The sequence below is a fragment of the Anopheles moucheti genome, chromosome 3 (assembly GCF_943734755.1).
Source record: "Anopheles moucheti chromosome 3, idAnoMoucSN_F20_07, whole genome shotgun sequence".
NCBI lineage: Eukaryota > Metazoa > Arthropoda > Insecta > Diptera > Culicidae > Anopheles > Anopheles moucheti.
The window spans coordinates 34,977,615-34,996,798 of record NC_069141.1 but is presented as its reverse complement, the minus strand read 5'-3'; the positions used below and the strand labels follow the sequence as shown (position 1 = coordinate 34,996,798).

At 42.2% G+C, this 19,184-nt stretch overlaps 1 protein-coding gene across 1 annotated transcript; it reads right to left on the bottom strand.

The window, feature by feature from the left end:
• Positions 1 to 2,491: 2,491 nt before the first annotated feature.
• LOC128304096 (dynein assembly factor with WDR repeat domains 1) lies at positions 2,492 to 7,115 on the bottom strand. The gene is made up of 7 exons (XM_053041229.1): positions 7,076 to 7,115; positions 6,946 to 7,018; positions 6,668 to 6,871; positions 6,478 to 6,600; positions 6,093 to 6,410; positions 5,503 to 6,028; positions 2,492 to 2,533 (listed from the first exon to the last, which is right to left on the bottom strand). Exons 1-6 carry the CDS (start codon positions 7,113 to 7,115, stop codon positions 5,533 to 5,535), a joined length of 1,254 nt encoding a protein of 417 aa, XP_052897189.1. The 3' UTR covers positions 2,492 to 2,533; positions 5,503 to 5,532.
• Between the last annotated feature and the right edge of the window lie 12,069 nt (positions 7,116 to 19,184).

Sequence of the window (19,184 nt, the reverse complement as noted above, 5' to 3'; positions counted from 1 at the left end):
CGCCTTTGTCGAAGAAAGGCTTTGTATTGTTTGACCGCTTATGTTTCACATCTTGTTTTTCGTCCCCAAACACTCAAAGAACGTCTAGTGGGATGGCGTGCGTTTCTTTATAGTTGTTCGAAGCGATTTCTTAAGCGAAAGAAATCAGTATCCAGAAGGAGTGGAGTAAAGTAAAGTAAGAGTAGTGGAAGTTTTAATAACACCTTTTATTATTGTAGATATTAAATTGAATTAGAATCTTAAAAAAGTTTCTATCATTGTCAACCACGTCTTCCACGGTTCAAGACACCTTATCAGCTGAAATAAAGCTGCTGTGGTAATTCATTGGAGCTCAGCGGTTCGTAGTAGAAATTTCTTATAAGTCGCACCACATACAGTGCATCAACATCTCGCGATTTTCGAGACACAAAATTAGAGCAATAATAATCAGCTTTAAACCACGCATACCGTCTAGCATTTTTTCCCACAAGAGTATTCAACATTTTTGATCTTTTTGAATAATCCCTAGTCCGTGCATGTTGTTGGTGTGGCACAATCAAATCCCCATCCCATGGAACAGTAGCACCGTGGTAGCATCGTCTCACTAGCAAACATATCCTAAGAAAAGGACATCTTTCCCCTTATTCATAGACAGTTCTTTCTCTGAAGTCCGATCAGTTTGTGCATCGGTGCGTATCAGATCTGCTTTCGAATGAATAAGTTCGAATCCAAATTTCGTTTCCGTCGGTGATACAAAAAAAAGGACATCCATGTCCCAATCGGACTCATTATGCTTGGTTTGTGCTTCATTTATGTATGGATTCTGTGTGTGTGTGTGCGTGCCTGGACGGGAGTGGAAAAGCTACGTCAAGACTCACTGGCATAGAAACTGTACATACTTATGTCCTGTGCCAGCAAGTTCTGTCGGATGGTCAATCGAGATACGGCATACACGCATGGTTGAGTCACAGAAAGGGAAGAAAATCCGGAAAACAAAACAAAAGCATTGACGTTCGGAGCGATGTTGTTGGTTGGGAGAGTTTCACAAACGATTAGAAGAAGAGACAAGTCGAAAGATTGGACAATGTGCTTAATGATAGTAGAAACTTACCAGACCACCATTGAGTTATGTAATAAATGAATATGTAATCGATTGATTGCATTATCTGTAGTTTAATTCAAAATATTGCTTTCCCAAAAGTTCAGAGTATTTAAAATTACTTTCAAAATGCCCTAATTTCTTTACAGACCGTTGGTCCTACTCACCTTCCAAAGGAACATGCCTTGCGTAGGTTGACGTCTCAGCCTGGTTTCATTTTCCGTTGCGGAGAAAACACTTCACACTCACAGTTTCTTAGTTTTTTCCCCCAGACCTTTCCAATGATCATCCCGTCTGCCGTGGGAAGTGAGCCGTGAGCTTTGTGCAGCTGTTTCGTTAACACTTGAGCTACGCGCCACAGCAGCACAGGGGAAGGACCATCCGGTACCGTCTTCGGATAGGCCCGGGCGTGGAGCATACCGTTCTGCAAGGAAACCATTCCAGCCATAAAAGTACAAGAAGCCGTAAGGAACAAAATCAAACATGGATTGTTTATTTGCTATTTTGGAAGGAAAGCGAATGGTGGGCGGATGCGTGTGACAGAATGATTCTTAACATTCCGCCACTTCTCCCGGACGGGTTGGGGCGAGCATCACTGCTTTCGGTATGTGTTTGTTCGTATTTGCTGTGCTTGTCTGCTTGTCCCGAGGTGAGTCGTGAAGGTGACGTTCTTATCGAAGAAAGAATCAATTTAAAGAACGTTAAACAAACAAACTTTCAACGGTGGCCATTCGATGAGGTCGAACAGCAGATCAAAAGGGCACCACTGCTACGGTTCGGTGCGCTCCGTGTGAGCATACATCAATCGTATGCAGATGTGCAAGCTGTCCGTGATTAGGATTTATACGGAACTGCGACAAAACAGCACTGGGCGTTATTGCTGGATGTGTTGAGGGATCTATAATCGTGATTTTATTCCACCTTACATCTAATTTAACAACTTCACTTTTAGAAAAGCTTACTACATAAAACGATTTGAAGGAAACTGCAACTATAAATAGCTCTTTAAACGTTTGCTCATACTTTTTCTAATTAGTTAACTTGATTAACTTGATTTCTATAATGTTAGCTTCTATTCTTCTTTCTGTATACTAAAATTTGTAGTATAAATAACGCATATATTAGCACTTATATAAATATAACGATCTTGTCGATGAAAATGACAACACTACTGTTAGCATGCTTCCCTGCAAACTTTTAACATATTAACTACCGACTCAAAGTACACAAACTCTCTCAACAACTCTCTATTCTAACAAAAACTTGACATGATTGTAAGTTATTAAGGATCTATAAAACACAAAGGTAAACTTTGTACAAAATATATATCTGTGAACAGTTGAACAGTTTACATCGGTTCACCTTTGCCTAGGGTTTGTGGACGTTTTACACCCATCGCCTAGGCCACTCCGAAGGCTAGTCCAGCACTTTAATACACTTTTGACGTAGCAGTATCTGCAAAGGGGGGCACATGTTGCATTAGAACTTAATGCTTTAGTTTTCGTGGGTTAACGTTAAACGATATTTGCTTCAAGTGCTATTGTTTTTAAATGATTGTGGAGAGAATGGCCAAAAAGAACAAGCATAAAATACCAACTAAATTGACTGCCGTTCGTACAATCGTATCGCGTTTATGTTTCAGATAGGAACTGTCCAACCAAAGATTTAACATACTGCAATGCATACATTCTAAATAAGAGCGTCTAATGGCTGTAATTTGACAAGGCAATACTGTAGGGTGAAAAGAATGTGGCAAAAGGTTGAAATAGTACCGGGACATAGCTTTGATTCTTTCAACACGATCGACAGTTTGTCACTTTAGTTGCATTTTATTGCAATGGAATGATGTGGTTTTATGTTTGCACGAGTTGGAAATGAATACAATGCTTAACCGGGTTCGGTTACACATTGAGGGCAATACTCACATTCGGGGTGTGTAGTTGTGTGAAATTGTTCTTTCAAATGAGCAGATTCAAATCGTTTTGCTGCGTATTATAGGTTTTTTTTGGTTTGAGTATGGGTTTATGTTCGTGTGTGTGTTATGGGATGTATGTATGCTTTCGTTTTCCTTGTCGGGAAATCAAGGGGTGTGCTTTATGCACGATTTTCTAATGCTTTTCACCGCTCCTTCCCGCGTGAGACGGTTTGGCGTATATAGGTTGTATAAATTGGACCACGTCGACCTGAGGTTTGCAATGGAATGGAACGGTAACGGAGGAATGCTTTAATCATCTTGTGGCGGACAGTGAGATTGATCAGGGCACAAGCAACATAAACTCTACGTTTGGGAAATATGAAGGAAGAACACACGTTATGCACATTACGGTTCGCTTCGTATGTTTCGAATGCATTGTGTAATGGAAAACCACCCGTTTAAGCTGCCTATGCACAACAACAAATCCAATCATTTATTCACTTAACGTCAAATTGTTACAAATGTTACTAAATCCATTTAGGACTGTTTATTTATTGTGTTATTTGTTTTAACTTCTTGTGAATAACTTTCTAATTTCTAGCACAATTTATTATTGTTTGCATTGCACAATTCATTCGAAACCCGTGAACGCGAAACCCGAAAACGTGGAAATACAATTTACAGTGGGCTACAGCTTCAGAAAAGAACAAAATCTTGTACATTGTTGAGGCAAAACATATTCATAATTTAAAAAAGTTCAAGTTTCCAAAACAAAATCACCAAAAAAGCTAAAATTGTGGTACATACATGGTAACTGATTGTTAAACAAATTTGTTCAAAAGTGGAAAAAATCCTTTGCTAAAATTAACCACGAGTTTAGTAACCTAATAAACAGTTTTTGGGGTGGTCCGATGGCATGATGGTAACGGCTCAGGTCTTCACACTAACGGACCGGACCAATCTCCCGTAAACAGAACTGACTATCCGGTTACGGGTAGATAAAAGTCAAAGAAAGCCAGAATTGGCAGGCCTAGACCGCTTGAAATTGTGCCGATAAAAACAAATAAACAGTTTTAAAATTATTTGCTAAATTATATAAAACCATCCATAATTTCTGCAGAATCTGTTGTTCAGTTGTGCTCTAATGTTAAGTTATCAAACTTCTGAAGGAACTATTCGTGTATGGTCTTTTACGTATGGATGCTCTATCTCTCTTGTACTATTCATCGACCGACGCTAACAAATTCTAAACTTGTGCAAAACCGTGTGTTGCTAATATGATATTAATATGTTTATGTGTTATAGTTAAATGGCTCTTATCGTTACTCTGGCATGTAACACCGATTTACGCCGAGTCTTACTCACGTACGCCGAATAACAATTAAATCCTTACTAATTCGAAGGTTCGGTCCGGATCAAGTTCGATCCCGCCGGTGATCGGTCGGTTAAGACAGAAAACTTAACTCAAAACCATTGGATCGCTTTGTCTAGAATGGGCTTTTTTTCCTATTTGAGGTGAAACCCCGATTGCCAACAAACAACCATAAATGCATTTTTAATCAGTTTTGTTCCATTAGATAAATTTCCAACATTCGTACTAATCTCTACGATATTTGATATCCTGCTTCATTAGCAATTCCAATACTCTGCCATCCACCGGCATAAAGTGTTCAGCTTCGCAGCAAAAACTTGGTCCAGTGCTCGGCTTCCCGGTTGCTATATGCCACACTGTACCTCTGCCGCTGCTTCTTGGGCGGACCCTTTATTATGATTTTGTTGTTGTTGTTTTTTAAATACAACCAATGAAGTAGTGGCAGAAGTAGTAGTTAGCGTAATTAGTTGCGGAAAAAAGAACAAGCAGGTAAAGTAGCGATAGGAACGTAAGCAAACGGCTAACACATGCAGTTAATGGCGTATGAACAGCATGCAGGAACTAAGCAGCGTAATGTCGAATGGAGCACATGAAGCATTCTGTATGAACGTATGAGCAAATGGCGTGAAGAGTACTTTATTGCTGTATTCTCATCACATGATCTACTACTATGGTCTAAATTTCTATAGGCACTTGCATCTACTGGCACTACTCTTGACACGTACTCGTATGGCAGTCAAAAACATCTATCATGGCGTGGCAGTTTCATTTTCTGTTTCAAATTTGATACACTCTTATCGCTACGTACTAAGTATACTATACCACTTAATTGTGATGGGATCACTAGAAAGGGAACGGAAGAATTGAATTCTGGAAGGAATTTCCATTTCCGTTTTGCGGTTCTTTCATTACACTAATGCTAATAGTAGATGTTTGATGGGAAAAGTGTTTACGAACTAATCGCTGTACGGTGTACTACTTGATGTTTTTTGGGAACCGTATGAAGGAGAGCATGAAAGACTTGTTAAAGACGCAATGGCAGCTAGTACACGATACTACAGTACGCGCAGAGCTAAAGGCTTGAGGCTAGAGTTTGAGATGCTTAAAATTGGATATAACGTTCATACAGTTACATACTTTAAAGGCCTGCCCGGAGAACCAGTCGTATCATCTCCATATCTTACACGTGTTGTCCTTCGATGCGGTAATGATGGCGTCGCCGGAGTAGTTGAACGAGCAGGAAAACACCTCCCCATCGTGCCCGGACAGCGTTTGCGTGCAGGTGCCGGTGCCCGAGTTCCAGATGCGGGCCGTCTTGTCTGCCGATGCGGTCAGCAACAACCCTCCCGGTGGGCTGAACGTTACCTTGGACACCTCATCCGAATGGCCCGCCATAATGGTGACCAGCTCGAAGTTACCGGTAACGTCCCACACTTTGGCGGTACAATCCGCGCTACCCGTGGCCAACCGGGTGCCGGTACAGTTGAAAGCAACATCAAGTACCTCGTCCTTGTGGGTGGCCGTTGCCTGCGCATCGTCCAGACGTCGAAGATCCCAGATCTTGGCCGTCCGATCCAGGGAACTGGTCGCAATTCGATTGCACTGGAAGTTCCAGACAGCGTTACTCAGTTCCGCCTCATGACCTCGAATGACGATCGCGTGCCTGTGGAAGATGGAGTGTTTGATTAAATGGGAGACTAACTGGGTGAAACTACACCGGGCCTTACTCCTTCGCTCGCATATCCCACACGGTGGCAGTTTCGTCGAACGAGGCCGTTAGCAGCAGTGTTCCTTCCTTGTTGAACCGTGCGGATATAACTTCGGCCGAGTGATCCGCAAACAGGTGTATCTCCTGGCCTGTTTCGGAGTGGAACACACGGGCCGTATTGTCCATACTGCACGTCGCGACCAACTCGCACTGATGTGGATTAAACTCGGCACCAACAATTTCGGCCGTATGTCCCCAAAGCGTGTTGATACAGTTGCCCGAGACGGGATTCCATATCTTGGCAGTTTTGTCAAACGATCCCGTCAGTATCCGGTCACTGGTGTGGAAAAGAGGACGTGGGTAAGTGTTACTGCTGTGTGTGTGGCACGAAAGCGAAGACATACCATCTGGGATAGTTGTACGCTACGGAAAAGACAACATTTTCGTGCCCTTTAAGAACCTTTTCTTCGTCACCGCTCTCCACGTTCCATATGCGGCAGGTACGATCGTAAGAACCGGTAATACATCTACGAATGAGAACAATTGTACCATTTACACACAATATCCAGCTTCGACAGTCATAAGGGTACCCACTTCTTTCCGGACTTGTCGAAACACACATTCGTAAGTGGCAGAATGTGAGTTTGTAGCGTTTTGAATAGATAAAACTTTGTCTTCACCGGCTCCTTAAGCTTCTTTTGGAGCTTTTCCAATATTTCCGTAACCTGGGGGAACACTTCTTGCGTAATAAGTGGTTCGGTGGATGCAATTTGCTTCGTTAGCACTTGGAGATCACAGCTGAAAGTCACGGAGAAGGTGTTGGAACTACGAATGAACCGTTTCTCTCGCTGGTTTCGCTTTGCATACATTACCTTGGAGTAAGATCGAACAAATCTATCATTTTCGTTCCTTCGATACCTTTCTTCTGGTAGTTCAGAGCAATTCCTGGGGACGTTAAGTACCGTTAAGTATGGTTTATGCTCGGTGCACACACTTTCTCACCTGGCGGATAGTAACGAAGGTAAATCTTTATTAATCTCATCGGGAAACGGAACTCTGGTCACTGGTAGCACCGAACGACACACGGATAACGAGCCCTTGCCAAAACAACGGTTGATAGTGAAATAAGGATATTTAAAAAGCACGACAATGTATCGTGTAACTGAAAGATAACATCCGAACCGAGCGAGAACTGTAACTGAACTGAAAATTTATCCCTCGCTCGTTGGATCGATACGGCGAAGGATATCGATACAGTTCGTCCGCACCCAAGGCAACCCGTATGGTCGCTTGGACGGAACCGTTTTGTAACACGTGTTTATTCGTTGTTGCTAGGGGCCGTTGAGTTGTTAACTAGTTTGCGAAACACTTGTTGCCATTCGGAAACGGGACACTGCATCGGAATGGGTATCGGTGATCGGTATGGAAGGGAAGAAATGAGATGGAATGCGAGGCGATTCGTTATTGTTGAATAGCTAAAATGGCATTGAACTGTCTATTAGTGCGAAAACCACTGTTCTAATAGGTTGATATCAATTTGCAGACAGCGTCTCCGATTCGGAGCTATTAAACAGCGTTTAAACAGTTTAAGAGCTTATTCGTACATAACGATGTAGTAAAATAAGATACTAACTAGTTTTAAGTTTTTATGCAAAGAATAACAATAGTCACTTCGGTTAGGGAATAGTAACAATAGTTCGGTTCTATTGTGACGCAAGGTTTATTTATAGAACCGCAAACCAGCTTAAGAGATTCATTTAAGCAATTTGTCGATAACTAGATGAGAATTTGATCAGTTTTGTTATTATTTTATTCCACCAGAAAGTTTTTCGGTAGTGTAATACATTGGGAATTTTATAAGCAGAAGAAAAAAAATCGAGCGAGCGTAAGCCGCCATCGTTACAAAAAAGGGTCCACTAGTAGCGCGGCAGGCAAACGTTGCCTTACTGTTGCGACGGTGTTTGGAAGCTGTGTGATTTTAACCACGTGTTGTGTGTTTTGTTTAACACCGTTCGGAAGGCGTTAAAAAACCTCCAATTCCATATCGTGTGTACGGATGTTCCGGGTGAGTTGGATTAGACGCATCATTCAGCAAAAGGGTCGTTCGGGGTGTGTGGTGAACGATTTGATCGAAAAGTTACCCTTTTGTTCGGGTGGGCGCTTAAGGCAAGTTATGACGAAATATATTGAAAGTCCGATAAGAAATGTTTCTTTATGTTATTTAATGTTGCAAATTTATGCTGCTAAAGCACTAACCTTCACTGTAGTCTCTTTTTAGCTCAGTAACTGTTCCAACCGTCCTTCTTTTGGGGGCAACACTCAAATTGTTTCGCACCACCTGTGCTGTTCGGACACCACCGGCAGAGGGCGCAGTACGCACCGCTGCAATGGCGCACACTCGAGTAACATGGGGATTTTCGACAGAAAGCTATTTGTAAGAGGGCTTATCTGCAGAAAGCCAATTTTATTTATTTTTCCATCACGTCACGTAGATTTATTGTTCGAGGCGTTCGCGAGTGCTTCAACGACCACACAGTCCCCCTATTTTATGCGTCGTTCCCTACCCCTTGATGTACGTCACCACGGTGGTGATGTTGATGATGGCAGGTCCAGTCGACAGTCGTCCCTTCCGTTGGTCCTTTGATCCGTGGTAGGGCTAGGCATTATGACATCATTTCATTGTACGATGCGCTCGAATTGTTGTCGGGATACTGTCGGCGACGGGGATTCCGGGTGGAATTGTGGGTAAGGAGTATCAATGGGGGGGAAATGCAATGTTTGATAGCTTCCGTGGGAGCGGCAACAAATGGACCGGATGGATGGATGGAATGATCGACACCCACGACCAAATAAGACCGCCGGAATGAGAAAAACCGTTTATGATGCTGGTGCTCCAGACGAAGCCCGTGCTACTTTTCTCGCGTCCCGTCGTGCTGCGTCGTGACGATGACGATGATAATTATTCTTTTGGGCCACCTGCCTGCGTTCCTGCTTTTTTGTTTTCCTGCAACTGGACATATTGCAATGTATGTGCCAAACGGTACACGAAATTTGAAAACCGAACGCATTCGGTGTGCTTTTGTGATATGTGGGTGTCCACTCAAAAGAATGCTGGTTAGGTGTTGTTTTGTGTGTCATTTCACACACCTAGAGCCAACAGGGCTATCCACACGATACCACAAATCTGCTCCCAAATGGCAGGCTAATTTGGGCTCAAGAATATTTCGTTTTATTCTAATTCATACACTTCATGGTTGCCTTCTACGGTGGCCAAACTCGTGTTTTTCTTTTATTGTTTTGTTTTGCTGTTTTGTGCCCTGTACCGGAACAAGCTTCCGCGGAAGCTTCAAAGTTCTGGTGGAGGCCAAACAAGCACCGAGCAGTGCTAGAGTTGTTAATTTTATTTAAATTTCATTAGACTTAGCACACAAATAAAATGAGATCATTCAGTCGGGTTTGAATGCTGCCCCTCGGGGAGGCTAAAGATTTACGTTAGGCAGATTTAGTAGATAGGAAAAGTGATGCAGTTTTTTAAAAGTAGTAGTAAAGTAGTAAAAAATATAACAAACATAAATATAATGCTGTAAATAGTATGTTTAGTATGATTTATTAAGAAATCCTCACAAGTTTATCGAAGTAAATGGGAATTTAAATGCACAAATAATGAAATTAAGAATAACTTTCAAAACTAAAATAGATTTTTTTTCAAGTACATCCCTCTAGGTCACCAAACATTTTAGTTCGCTGGCGCCGACGAAACGAAGTTTCACTTGATTTAGTTGTACGCCGGTGGCATAATTGTGCAACGGGTAAGGAAAAGCCCCCAACCATCCAACAATCCACTTTCCAATTTGTCAGCAGAAAAATATCATCTCACTTCAGTCGGTAGGATTAACAGCTGGCTGACACGGATTTGATGACAAGGCTTCAAGGGCTTCTGCAAGAAGGATGCTGCTAGTTCGTTGCCCACCGCAGCTTAATTCCAACCCTCGCGCAAGCAGACACGGAAAACCCCTCGGTACACCCCAAATTGACAGAAAAAGTTTGAGGGAGTGTGTTTCTCCCAGCCGGACGGGTTGCGCTCATTAGTGAAAAAATCAAAACATGTCTGCAGAAATTGCAGTTTCCGTGAATGGAGCGCGAACGAAACAGTTTAGGAAACAGAGCCAGCAGCAACTTTTCCGCGAAATCCGATGCCCCGAGCTCGGTGATGGTTTGTGAATAAAAATGTATTTGCATACATGCATCGCTATAGTGGAAGCATTTTTTATTTGGTGTGAGTAGCTGATGTTTGTTACTCACATCCTTTTTTCGCTATGGAAGCTCCACATCAAGCTACACTTTATTTGCATTTAGTTTCCATCACGCCAGTCCGACTCAAGCATATTGTAGTAGGTGAAGAGAACCCGAAAAAAATAATAATAAATTCACTGTCACCAGTTGGATGCTGACATTGTTTTTACGCTCACCGATGGAAAGGATCTGATTTGAATAAGTAAGCAATGTGATGAAAAATAATGTGAACTTTGGGGACGTACTGCATGTCGCAGCATGTACTAGGTTGGCACACAAAGCATATGCATGTCGTGCTAGAATCACACTAGCCAAAGCAAGTAAAAAAAAACGTAGTTCATGCAAAAAAGCTAACACCGCTGCCAGTGGGAAAAAGCACTCTTATGCATCACGCGTTATGCAGCTCTCGCGCACATTTTGTTGGTGAAACCGCTAGTGGAGAAAGTTTACCGACGGCATGGGTCACAAAATGGGAGATGTTTGAGCAGCATTGCTATCGTGGTATCGTGGACCGTGTGCTGGTGTTTGTCGATTTGATGTTAAAATGGCAATATGTTTACGAAGCAATGAGAATATACTAAATTAATTCTTCGAGGTATAAGTGTGTAGCTACTGCGAGGATCAGCTAATTGTGTGGTGTTAGAGCCTAAATGTATGCAATGTGCTGTTTGAACTTTCACGAGATTGGAGGTTTTCATGCTATGGCTACATGGACCACAATTCCTAGCGTTGAAACGCAAATGTATCTTAAAGTATCTATAAATGAATCGACAGATCTTCATTTTATTTTTATTTATTTATTCATAGACGGCCAGGCCGTATTGCTGACAGATCTTCATAATGGAGAAGGAATTATGTGAATTATTCGTTTTTTAGCATAAAATAATGTCCCTCCTGCTTCTTTACCGGCACAACAACCTCAAGAGATCTAGGCCTGTCATGTTTTGGGTTTTTTTTGACTTTGTATGCTCGTAGCTGGATAGTCAGTCCTGCGTAAGGGTGATTGATCCGGATGGGATTTTGGACCGGTTCGGTTTTATGAAGACTGGCGCCGCTACCAATACACTACCGGTACGCCCAAACGTCCCGCCTTGCCGCTCCAACAAACAGTTTTTGGATCAGCTCGGTTCTCGGGATGCCCGGGAAAGTAGAGCACGTGCAACTATATCGTGACCCAACGAAGCGCAAACAAATAATGGGTACGTTTTGACACAACGCTAGGGCTTGCACTTGACATTTGTGCTCCATATAGAAACAGCTTCATGATTCACGAGAAAAATATTATTTTCGTTTAAACCGTTTCTACACTTTTCTTTATGACGCCTTCGATGTAGTAATCTTTGTGGTTCTCCGTATATTGCTCCTCTAGATCGATGTGAAAAATTGCATACTTTTAGGAGCATTAGGGAGGGAAATTATTCTAAGGCTCTGTCTCGAATACTCTAGACTGGCTGTATGGTGTATGTCTCAGAGACGTAGGAAATACTAGAATGATTGGCAGAGAGTAATGTTACTGATGCTTAAGTATTGTAATTCAATTGTTACTACACAAACTAGTACCATCATAAAGTCATACAAATCCAGTTATGTACATTATTTTGCGTTCATCGAGGACGATAAATTGTATAACAAGTGAACATAACTTTTAGCACAAATTATATTACATGATCGATTCTTCCATGAAGTTAGCGAAAAAGAATTATTATAATATAGCTTTTGTTACACAAATTGCATACATTTAGGTGTTGGAAAAGATACTTCTAAAGTATGTAGATTCACAAATTCTTCTAGTGTCTTAGCTCCCTTGCCACCTCTATTTGTTGACGGAAAAAGTTTACGACAGATTCAACACGAATGATCTGTTTCTGCTGGTTCCGTACGCTGATTGGCTTATTTGCATCACTGATGCAAACTCGCAATCAACATCACACCCGGGTGCTGGCCAGTTTGTGTGTCTAACTTAATTGTCAATTTCAACTGCAGCTCTAGCTTCGAACGCCGTGTTTCTTTCTAATGAAGGTGATCCACCATTTTCATCGGTACGCCGGTAAGTTTCAACGCTCTAATGCTGCGGGTCGTCTGCATCGAGCGGTCAACGATTGCGCGGTCAAAGAAAGGCTCATTCGGCGTGTCTTGGATACCAGCACGGGATACGGTCAGAACGCGTGAATATCGGCGGTGATACATTTGTGTTCTGTGTCCGATGCTAAAAGTACTTTAATCCAGTTGCTAGCGTAGTGGGATAGCCTTTTCCACATCGTCCGGATGGACCGTGTTTGTTCGATTGGTGGAGTGGTTTATCGATGGCGCGAATTTCGAAACCGTGTCAACCGTCCGGGGATGATAATGGCGAAAGTCAATCAATTAAACCACCGAACCGTGATTCCGATAAGCGACATAATAATAAACATTTTCCGCGTTTTCTCCTTTCCTGCGGCCGTTTGGCACTGTTATGCGTCAAGACAAACCGAGATATTATACCGGGGTCAGCGAGCATGCGAGACACCAAATGCACCGAACAGCCGTGCCTCACCGCAAGTCAGCACAGTTTCGGGGTCGCGAAACGAAAGCCGAGAAAATGTGGCCCGCGATAATCCGTAATTGGTTTTGCGATTGGAAACGTACCCGCCGGGGTTGTTGGCTCTAGCGAGCTAGAGTGAATCCGGTCGTCTGGCATGAGCGCTAGTTTGAGGTTTTCGGGACTGGCCGTTCGTTTGATTTGCGGTCACCTGGCCGGCCGGCAGTCGGTACCGGGACGAATGGCTTCCTGAATGTGCTAGCTTCGCGATCAAATGACATCCTATCCGCGGTAAATCAACATTTGCCGTCATAGCAGACGAAGGTGATGATAATGACGATGCGGCCGATGACGGATGATGAGCGATCGTTTGGTAGGTGGTGCGAGGGCCAGTTGGGCCGGTAACGGGATCCGTTACGCATCAAATGGTGAAGGTAAAGTTAAAAGAAGCTTGTGTTTTTCGCACGATTGAAGCACAATTCGAGTTCTCATCTTAGTTTCAAGTCTTCATCAGGGATGACTAAAGCAGTGTATAAATAATGCATTACCTTTTCTGAAGTTTCATATTCATAATCTATCTTTATTATAACGTTCTGTTTTCCTATTAACGATAGTAATATTGTGATAAAAGTTCTACAGTCCATTCTTATACGCATATGTTAAAAAAATACCGACGGTAGCTCAAAATTGTTTAAGAAATATTCGCGTAACTTGACGAAATTAGTATGTGTGCATTTAGGAGCTTATGCTCAATCTTTCTACCATATAAGTCTCTTCAAGAGCTACTAACAAATTTGCTTTTTAGATGATTGCCCCTAGATGTATGCAATTTACTGTTCCGGAGTTTGGCTTAGCATTCGGAGAAGTTCGGGGCAAAAGAGTCCACAGCAAACTAATTGCATACTTTCAGGCGTTTTAGCCGCCTTTTTGTGGCTGTTAGAAGGAATTGTCTTAATTTTGTTCATAAATTTTAGTTTCGCCAATATGTGCTAATGTATTTATGCACTTCTTTTACGCAATGATTAATACATTTCGCCTGAACCGTCTATTCCTATTGCAGTTATTAATCATTATTTATTTTTTAAAATTTTAATCACTAGATGCATTAAAATATTTAGTCGTGTAATTTAATTATTGAAAATAGAAATCAACCTCTACACATACAATATTATTTTCACATTCACCCTAAATGCTAAGCGCATTTCCCGAAGAACTCCACTCCATTCTACCTCAAATATCCACAGTACACTTGCATAATAAACCATGTGAACAATTAATACACAAAAACAGTCTACACATATCCATTAGAAAATCTATCACCAACCACCACCACGGGTGGACCCCGAATATTCGCGATGCGGGTCCATTCTAAAATTCTAGCCAACATTAACAAAAACATGGCTGCCATTCGCATATTGGGTGATGGCGATGGCAAAATGAAACAATATTTGCACACCCCGGCACACTGGATGCCGGTGTCGATGGAATATTATTTGTGGTGTTGCAACCACGGAAACAAAATCCGATACAGCGATGGTGCTTTATTGAACGAGAACGAGAGGATGAAAAAGGGATTAGAATTGACCGTCGGCGGGTGGGTAGATGGAAGGGATTTATTTAACTAAAAACACTATGATATGTTTATGTGATTGTTTTAACATTTCCATTGGGCATTGGTGTTGAAACACAGCGATGTGGTGCATCATATTGTTTTGTGAGAATAAAACCAACATAAACACATTGGAAGGATCACAGGCAGGGATGGTGTTGGTTTTGTGAGGTTAGGTTGAGTATATGAAGGTAGCTGTTGGTTAGTTTTAATATTATTGTAGGTAAAAGGTTAGTTTGTACATATAATTGATCATGTTCCCTGGAAAATAATAATTATACCTTAGTTCTTGCGATTGTTATACGATCCAGCGTATGGTTACTTTGATCGGTACATATTGGAAGGTGTACTACCGTCCGTCAGATATCCGTCATAACTGTCAATTTGAATTTCTAATTCTCTATTCAGTGCGGTTTTCAGCTTTTACGGACAGCTCTCAGCTTAAAATTGCTACCGAATTTCTGCTCTAAAATGTTAAATCACCGTCGGTACTTGGGTCGTTGCTTTTGATCGCCCATGATGTCTCAGTTATCACATAACGCCCGTTAACAATAAGCAAACGTGCCTTCCACGTCGAACTCCCATTTCCGCACATTGCTGTGGATCCTCCTTGGCTGGACCTTTGCCTGGGTTGGTGCTTCGATAATCGCTATCAAAAAGCTGACAAAGGCTCATTATTCGCAACCGACCCCACCGGGACCGGGGTTGGTAACTTGACCGAATAGAACCAACCGAATGGATCCTCCGACGAGTCTCGAGTCCGATGACCTCCCATGCTGAGGCGGCTCCACCACAGTACGGCACAGTATGGCGCTCCGGTTGCCCTACCCTTTTGTGGGCTTCCCGTATGTAATGTGTACATAGAAATGTACACGGTTAGTTTGCCAAAAAATCAAGCCCAAAAGTTCATTCGTCCATCCGTCTGTGCGTTTCCATCCAACGCCACACCGCAAACCGACGGAGTAGGGAAAAGCCACCGTACAAGTTGGAATATAAGGTGGATGGAAGGTCGGAGCCATGTTGTATCCTGCCGGAGCGGCAATTGCGATGGTTGTGGAAAGATTTTCCGCGCTAGTCAATGTGGGCGGAGCCTAGTTCTATCCCTCAGGATGTTGGAAACCAGCAGTTGGATGGTACATAAGCGTCGCGCCACTCGCTCACCAAACCCTTCGGTTCGGTGTAACTCGAGCCTGCTGGTTGCAAATACCGAACCAGCACCAAAATGACATCCCGACGGCAGTCGTGTAATTTCCCTCGGTGGATGCCTTTGCAAAACAAAACAAAGCAAGAAAAAACACCTGCGCAGGGCTGGTTTGTAGCAGAGAGCATGTGCAGGACCGACGGTGTTCCGAAAATGTCGTGAGGCATTGGCGGGATTGGAAAGGGTCTGTGCCTGTGTGAGGACGACCGCGTGCGGAAGCTCTGTTACAGAAAAAGATGAGAGTATTGTAAGCGAAAGGTGTTGGAATGTTGCGGATCCCTGTGTGCCAGGACGAGCAGGCCATTGGGAAAAGGGATGCAGTAACAAACTATTGACAGATCGGTACGGTACGGCCATGAGCGGCAGAGCGGACTTGGCAATTAAGGATCATGCCTCCATCATCCATCAAGAAGCTGGAACGGCAATACAGCAGCATTCTGGTGGCTGGGATTCTGTAGCGAATGAATTGTCCACCATCATTTGACAGTGGCATCACGATAACATTCACAGATACCCGTGCACACACTTCAATTATTCTCTCTCCCTTCAGTAAGGTGAAGTACTTTGCAAAAAGCCTTGTCGAATGTCGAGTTGTCGAGGTATTTGTCTGTCAAAATAATACTTTGTAATAGCTTATTCTGCTGTCGTGTCGTGAGAGATCGTACCCGCTGTAACCACCTGACAAACTCTCCGTACCTTTCGCAGGATTTGATGTGTCCGGTGAAAAATTGTCCCTCTAGCTAGTGTCCAGAGTTCTGCCAGTGGATTGCAACGGAGCAGGATTTAAAATCCATTTTCCACGCCTGTGTTTCTGCAATGCAAAATGCAAAAGAACTAAAACAAGCTTCGTACAATGTATGGCAGGAAGTTTCTGAAAGGTCCCTTTGCCCCTCCCCCTTCCCTTTTCCTTCTGTCCGGTTCCGAGATCCAGGAGGTCAGGCAGTTAGAAAATCATGTTTTTGGTTTAGGTCGAATAGAATTAGGTCGTGTTGGTCCGACTGGAAGTAACCGCAAGCAACAGTGGAACAGACAAACAGAGGAGGCTGTGGTTTTAGAATCAATTTCGAAAGAGTTTTAGTGGATAGTGAGAACCCTGCCATTTTTGCAGGGCTTCTATTTGGCGGACAAGAAGGTGTGTCATAGTTTGTGTTTAAGTTTTAAAGCGTGTTTAAAAGCGTGCTTTCAAATATCTTAAATTGTACTTACTTAGGATAATTACAGATTATTACACAATATTTGATACAATCCGATGGGTTTTATTAAGGGTTAAGTTTATAATTTCATTGTCTATTTACATGCGTACATTTTTGTTACAATAGAATATTGGAGCATTTAGTACTTAATTACCTATCGCCATTTTTTTAATAATGTGTTGGCATATTTGGTACTACAAATTAGTCTCAAAGTCTGTGCACAGGATAGAGACAAACATATTTAATACAGTAAAGTATATTATTCTCTTCAAATGTAATAGTAAAGTTTAAAGCTTATAAGCATTACAATCGTTTACAATATTACTTCTGTAGTTGGAACTCAAACTAAATTAAGTAAAAGTTTTAAAACTAGCAAATAACTTAACCTAGCCGAAAGGCAGCTAAGTAACAGAACAGCAGGAGAAAGAGGGGAAGTAGTTACAAAGTAGGTCGAAAACGGTTACGATAGGAGGACATAGTGAGGTGGAAATCAAACAGATGACACGAGGAATTAAACAGACGCATAGCACGAAACAAAGCATTGCATCAGCAGGGGTGCGTGAAGACGGGATGTTTAAAAGAGGACGAATACGGAGGGAACGTGAGGGGATATACAAAGGAATCGCAGATAATCGATCGGGAGCATCCATACAATCGAAAAGCAGAGCTGCAATGAAAGAGGATTGGGCTGACGATAGTCGAGCCTCCAAAGATTTTAGTCCCAAAGCATGGCATCTGGCCACGTAATCTGGTGAAAGACCTCTGAACCTGCTGAACTTGTTGGACCATAATTCAGCTGATGCAAATTGCACATAGAGTATTCACCAACAAACCACGCTTACATCGTTTGTTAGTTCTAGTATTACTAACTTTTGATCACTCAGTATGATTATTATATTTGTCTGATTTTTACATTTTGCATACCACCTGAGGCTTTAACAATTGGGCGCTTGCCAGTATTGAAATGACAAGGACAGTAACACATTTGTATCAATTATGTTATCCTCCTTTCTATCATTTATGTAAAAAAGCATAAAATAAATGCGTGTATTTGTTTCAAAGTTTCAAAAGGATTTTTATGTAATTGAAATCACGCATGTAATCAACGAAACTTATGCAGCTTATGACGTGAGCATTGCATGATTTTAGGCGTTTAATGGATGATACTTATTGGAACGAACTGTAAAAATCTTTTTATCTTTTTTTTGTTAGTTAAAACGAACAACCTGTTACTCAAACTGTAAAGCGTAAAATCGTTGAAACGTTACCGGAAAGAAAACATATTTCTTTACACTTACTTCCAGATGTAACAATAAACATGGTTGTTTTCCGTTAGCTTAGCTTTTTATTTCAGTGATAGTGTTAGGATAACTATTTCTCTCGTTTCTTTTCGGTCGTACAACAGCATAATCTATTTCCCACCATCACCAAGAGCAGGCCGGTGCGTTAACTGTGCCGTGCCGTGTTTCTGTTGCTGTGCTGTGCGGAAAAAATATTTTTCCGCAATCCTTTGCACCCTACGGCGTGGATACGAGTGCGTGCAGTAGTATCGTTTCGAAACGACGATACATCGGAACCGCAGAACAAAAATAATATTTATTGTACTTCCAGCAGGAAACGTCGGCGTATGGCGTCAGGATACGGTCAGTCAGGAATGGTGGGTAGTGGCGGGAAAAGAAAAACAAAAAAATAACCAAACACAGTGAAAAATAGCTCAAGAAGAGCTTGCCATGTGGTGGGTGTTGGGAAAAGTTTTCCACCGGGATACGCACCCGACACGCAGGGACAACGGAAACCGTACAAGAGGCTAATGTTCTGGTATTTTGTTTACCGTTGGTCTGAAAGTCCCTTTGATAAGTTAACGGACAGCAGCATAGCTGGAAGGTTCCGGAGTTTGAGTAGTGGAGGTGGTAAAAAGAGGACAGTGGAGCATTCATCGCACCTTCATCGTAAACAGGCGCAACAAGCAACACCATCCACACACCGTGGTATGCCGTAAGCCGATTGTAACAAAATAGCGAAACAACTTGTAGTGTGGAATGTTTTTCCGGATTTAGGGATCACTTCTGTTCTGCGTAAGCGGTTGGGAAGCTTTTTCTTGATTGCGTCGGAAGCGCACACATGATTTTCATCCTTTTGTGTGACAAGTCCCTTCAGGGGGTTTGAAAGAAATATTACACAAACAATGCTGACAAGGGGATGCAAAGGAAACAAACGAATCAATGTAAGAATTCCACAGTTAGGTTTGTTTTACAGTTTGTTTTACAACAATAATAAATCAAAGGACCGTTATGACA

Excerpts from the sequence above, each read along its gene's own strand:
- LOC128304096 (XM_053041229.1), bottom strand. The coding sequence starts at position 7,115 with ATGAGATTAATAAAGATTTACCTTCGTTACTATCCGCCAG. Across the intron at positions 6,872-6,945 it reads TTGTTCGATCTTACTCCAAG|CTGTGATCTCCAAGTGCTAA; the intron begins GTAATGTATGCA and ends CGTGACTTTCAG. Across the intron at positions 6,601-6,667 it reads TTCGACAAGTCCGGAAAGAA|ATGTATTACCGGTTCTTACG; the intron begins GTGGGTACCCTT and ends TCTCATTCGTAG.